Raw genomic sequence first — 492 nt, forward strand, 5'->3', positions numbered from 1 at the left:
TCGCCACCTTCAGAAAGGAGGAGCGGCCTATTCATGCTCTGCTCACCGATTGGGCAAGCCAAGATTCCGCCAGCGTGGACACGCTCTGTACCGCGCTGAGGAAGATCAACCGCGACGACATCGTGCAGAGCCTCGGTGTCAAACCCACTGCCACGTCCGCCGTGTGAAACACACACACACAAACACACACACACACACACACACACACTCACACACACACACACACACACACTCACACACTCGCACTTGCACTCACACACACAAACACGCACGCACACACACACAAACACACACACACACACACACACACACACACACACTCGCACTTGCACTCACACACACACACACACACACACTTGCATTCACACACACACACACACACACACATGCGCATGCATACATCTGCACACTAACAGTGCATCCTCCTGTACCCTTCCAGGTGCCGTGTATTGTGTGCTTCTGTGTTCCATCACCTGAAGCTGTCAATCACCT

The 492-nt window shown here is 53.5% G+C and overlaps 1 protein-coding gene across 1 annotated transcript in view; it reads left to right on the plus strand.

Moving 5' to 3' along the window:
* ngfrb (nerve growth factor receptor b) overlaps window positions 1-247 on the plus strand; it is a 52688-nt gene extending 52441 nt beyond the window's left edge. The window contains exon 6 of the mRNA XM_042087250.1: window positions 1-247. This exon is cut by the window's left edge and continues 156 nt beyond it. Coding sequence (XP_041943184.1) covers window positions 1-167 — 167 coding nt within the window. The 3' untranslated portion in view covers window positions 168-247.
* Window positions 248-492: the final 245 nt, after the last annotated feature.

Source organism: Alosa sapidissima, chromosome 3 (genome assembly GCF_018492685.1).
Source record: "Alosa sapidissima isolate fAloSap1 chromosome 3, fAloSap1.pri, whole genome shotgun sequence".
Taxonomy (NCBI): Eukaryota; Metazoa; Chordata; class Actinopteri; order Clupeiformes; family Clupeidae; genus Alosa; species Alosa sapidissima.